At 49.2% G+C, this 4,056-nt stretch overlaps 1 protein-coding gene across 1 annotated transcript; it reads left to right on the forward strand.

The window, feature by feature from the left end:
- Positions 1–228: 228 nt before the first annotated feature.
- On the forward strand, positions 229–3,132 carry LOC123045243 (transcription factor bHLH62). The gene is made up of 6 exons (XM_044468226.1): positions 229–966; positions 1,086–1,253; positions 1,509–1,574; positions 2,206–2,274; positions 2,375–2,446; positions 2,569–3,132. Exons 1-6 carry the CDS (start codon positions 301–303, stop codon positions 2,743–2,745), a joined length of 1,218 nt encoding a protein of 405 aa, XP_044324161.1. The 5' UTR covers positions 229–300; the 3' UTR covers positions 2,746–3,132.
- Positions 3,133–4,056: the final 924 nt, after the last annotated feature.

The following is a 4,056-nucleotide window of genomic DNA, read 5'->3' on the forward strand; positions in this document are numbered from 1 at the left end:
TTTTTTCCTATCGTGTGAATTAAATCAAAGAGCCATGAGCATTATGTTTCCTCAAAAATATAAAAATAAAAATATGTAGTATGTTTCTAGGAGAACATAGAGAACAGAGTGACCAACGATCAGAAGTGGCGCGGATGTATAGCATGTGCCTACTAATTTTTCACCGTGCCACACCCACCAATACGGTCACTTCCCACCCGTTTCGATATATAACGGTCAACTACCTCCTCGTCCCTAACCTCCACAGCCTTCTTCTCCCCTCCTCTCACCCAAGCACGCCAACGCACACTCAAGTCTCCAATGGCCAACGAGCACTTCTTCCCCGGCGAGTACTTTTCCTCCGGCCTCGCCGCGCCGTTCCTTGGCGCATCCTACGTGCAGCCGCCGTGTTCAGGGTTCGAGGCCGCCGCGGCTATGGCCTTCGGGCTGCCGTGGGCGGACCAGCATCTTCCAGTAGACTCCTCAGCCACCACGGCGCACTTTGACTCCGCGCTCAGCTCTCTGGTCTCGTCTCCTGCCAGCGCCACCGCCGGCGGAGGCTTAGGCTTCGCGCACGGCGGCGAGGATGACGTCGCCATCGGCGACCTGATCGGCCGGCTCGGTAGCATCTGCAACGGCGCCAGCGCCAACAACTCCTGCTACAGCACGCCTATCAGCTCCCCTCCACGCGGGGCGCCGCAGGCGTTCCGGGGCTACGGCGCCATCGCCGCGCTGGAGACCGGCAGGCTATCCCGGGTGTCAAGCAGCAAGTCGCTCGTCGGCAACACCTCCGGCGTTGCCGCGACGGCACCATTGGATCAGAGCGCCCAACTGGAGATGAGCCCCGAGACGGACAGCCAGCCCGCAACCGCAGTGCAGGACCCGCCCACGAAAAAGGGCGCCGCCGGTTCCGCGCGGAAGCGCAAGGCGGCCCCGGCGAAGGGCAAGGCGAAGGCTTCTTTACCCGCAGTACAGCCCAGTTGCTCCGTCAGTGCTTCTTCTCCCTCTCATTTCACAGATGTTGGCATCAATCAAGGCCCAGTTCGTTGGTGATACTATGCCAAGTAACTCCGTGGATAATATATAAATTATTGGCGCAAATGCAGATGGCGGCAATCAATACGAGCCCGCCGAAGCGGCCGAGGGTCGCCGACGGCAGCAACGACGAAAACCCAGGCGCGGTGGAGGAGGAGAAGGCGGAGCCGGCCAAGGACTACATCCATGTGAGGGCGAGGAGGGGGCAGGCAACCGATAGTCACAGCCTCGCCGAGAGGGTACGGTACCTACCGAGCTCCTACCTATCCTAGCTGATACTACACATTAATTCCCAAATCCAAATGCACGTCACTGTAATTTACTCCCTCCGCCTCAAAATGCAAGACGTTTTTTGACACTGTGATAGTGGAAAATAACATCTTACATTTTGGGACGGAGGGAGTACTTACTAATCACTTGAGCGTACTACTACCTTGTGGTTGTTATTCAAAAAGAATTCATGTGTGAAGACTTTGCTTGTTCTTACTTGGTAGGTGAGGAGGGAGAAGATCGGTGAGAGGATGAAGCTGCTGCAGTCCCTGGTGCCAAGCTGCAACAAGGTACTACTGTATGTGTTTATGCATGTATGAACACACCGGAGCCGCAATTTCCTTGAGGTCAAATTCTCTTACTAACTTGGACGGTTAGCATGCATGTGAAGGCGAGTACGCATAGATAACGTTCTGGAGACTGTGTCCATGTCTAAAATACTTTCATTTGAACAAACGAAATTCGTACTACTCCATACTTAGATGTTGTTGTCAGCTACCGTTTGTTCATTAGCTATTTGTTAGACAAGTTCATTAGCTACTAATCGCTACTGAGGATGTAATTATATAGTAGTTGGACTTTTTGCTAGCTAGAGCGACTCCTCCACCGAAAGTAGGAAGAACGCGAGCTAGCTATGGTGAAGTCTGGGATTTGGAGGCAGTAATTTAGTAATTTGGACCGTAGTGGTCCAAGAGCTAGCTAAGCTAGCAGCACTAGTCATAATTAGTTGCGACGTTCCGGCTTTTGGTGGAGGATGATTTGTTAATCAATGGAAGGTGCGGGTGGTTTAGGTGGCGCGCACGATTACTTTAGTGCCCAATTATTGCGGCGGCGGTCAAATTTTGGTTTGTTTAAATTTTTCTCCTTGCGTTTTTTAGCTGCTTAATTATTAACCATCACATGCGATTGTGCGGTGGACAGATCACCGGCAAGGCACTTATGCTCGACGAGATCATCAACTACGTCCAGTCGCTGCAGCGTCAGGTCGAGGTATAACCACCAAAGATGCAACATGCATGTCGCAACACTCAACTTTCTTTCTTTCTTTCTTTCAGAGCTGAACTAACTAATAACCTGTGCATTCCTTCAGTTTCTGTCCATGAAGTTGTCGACCATGAATCCTCAGTTGGAGCTCGACGAGCAGCAGATCCCGTCCAAAGAGGTGAGAGCTCATATGACACGTATATAAATCGAACTTGGCCGTCAATCTCCACAGCGGAACTTCTGCTAGACCAGTTGAATTGATGTGAGGGAGATAACCACGACTATTTCCATATGAACCAGATGGCAGTGCCCGGCTTCTCCTACGCCGGTTCACCCGTCGCCGTCGCGGCCGGCCACAGCCACGGGGCAGAGCTAGAAGGCACTTTCAGCTGGGAGCAAGACCTCCAGAGCATGGTGCAGATGGGGGGAGCCAGCAGCAGCCATAGGCAGGACCCCCAAGCTTTCTACGGCGAGTGAAATACCAGATCACCTTTCCTTGGTTTCTTCATGTCCTGAAAACGGCCGGTTCTCGATTCTGTGCTGAGGTTGCCCTGTTTGGCCCGTTCATGTCATTGAATGCAGGCAGTGGCCAGCCGGCGACTACAGTAAATCACATGAAGGTTGAACCATAAATGTGCCTGCCCCTGCCTTCTGTACATACGCCAGCCGCCCCTCTTTTCTCTTCTCCCTGCACAGCAGCTCAGAAACTATAACAATCATTACCACATGACAAACGAGAAACCAGCAGGTTTCAGGCTTTTGGGTGCAGATGCAGTGGCATGGCAGAGTAGTATGATTTTGGGTGTATGCGTGTTGAAAAATGGCGAGAGGGGCCAGGGATTGTGTGATGAACTCCTGGTTGCATTGCATGCCCTAACTGTAGAAAGTACTCCCTCTGTAAATTAATATAAAAACGTTTAGATAACTAAAATGGTGATCTAAATGCTCTTATATTAGTTTACGGAGGGAGTATGTTGTGGTAGTTTCTCAACCCGGAGAGGAGCCTAGGAAGGATGGCAACTTGGAAAGCATGAGAATGCAGAGAACAAAGAAAGTTACCTTCCCTTTTGGTGTTTAATTTATGTCGTAGATCAACCATGTCTTTGATCTCGTTTTTGTTTTGGATGCCTCTAGTATTTACTCCAACCAATGCCAACATGCATATTCCCCATGTGTTCCTTTTTTTTCATTTTTTGCTATATCATTATGAGCCCACATCTTATGTAAATACTATATTTCCCCAACAGTGGATCAAAATACGGTAGGTCAAAGATCCAAAAAACATATTGTCAGATTGTGTATCTGTGTGCTGTTCCTCAATGAATGTAGCTGATCCTACTGCACAGTTGAACCAGAGAAACCGTGGCTTCAACCATTAATGGCAGCACCTACAAAAGCAAGAGAAGAAATTACAGCCGTTGGGTAGGTACTACTAGTGCTTAGAAGTTAGAACCAAGACCCACTTGCATCAATCAGTGTTAGACGGTGCTTGGATCCAAGGGACTATTTTTAGTCTGACTAAAAATAGTCTCTTTTAGAGGCTAAAGTTCCAAGCACCACTGACTAAAGAGAGGCTAGGACTAGTCTTGAGGCTAAAATCTTTTAGTCATAGGAAACCTACTAAAATATGTATTAGCCCTCTCTCTCCTCATTTAATTTCTCTCCTTTAACACATGCGAGTTCTGGATTGGAGGGTTTGGAGGATAATAAATGCTCAATTACTTGATTTTAGTCTCTTTAGTATTTGGATCCAAGCATGGGTGAGGCTAGCAAATTTTAGTCCCACTA

Source organism: Triticum aestivum, chromosome 2B (genome assembly GCF_018294505.1).
Source record: "Triticum aestivum cultivar Chinese Spring chromosome 2B, IWGSC CS RefSeq v2.1, whole genome shotgun sequence".
In the NCBI taxonomy this organism is placed as follows: domain Eukaryota; kingdom Viridiplantae; phylum Streptophyta; class Magnoliopsida; order Poales; family Poaceae; genus Triticum; species Triticum aestivum.

What these genes read in the sequence shown, in the direction of transcription:
- LOC123045243 (XM_044468226.1), top strand. Translation starts at nt 301, where the DNA reads ATGGCCAACGAGCACTTCTTCCCCGGCGAGTACTTTTCCTCCGGCCTC. An exon ending in TGGTGCCAAGCTGCAACAAG is followed by an intron (nt 1,575 to 2,205) that starts GTACTACTGTAT and finishes TGCGGTGGACAG; the next exon opens with ATCACCGGCAAGGCACTTAT. An exon ending in CGCTGCAGCGTCAGGTCGAG is followed by an intron (nt 2,275 to 2,374) that starts GTATAACCACCA and finishes GCATTCCTTCAG; the next exon opens with TTTCTGTCCATGAAGTTGTC.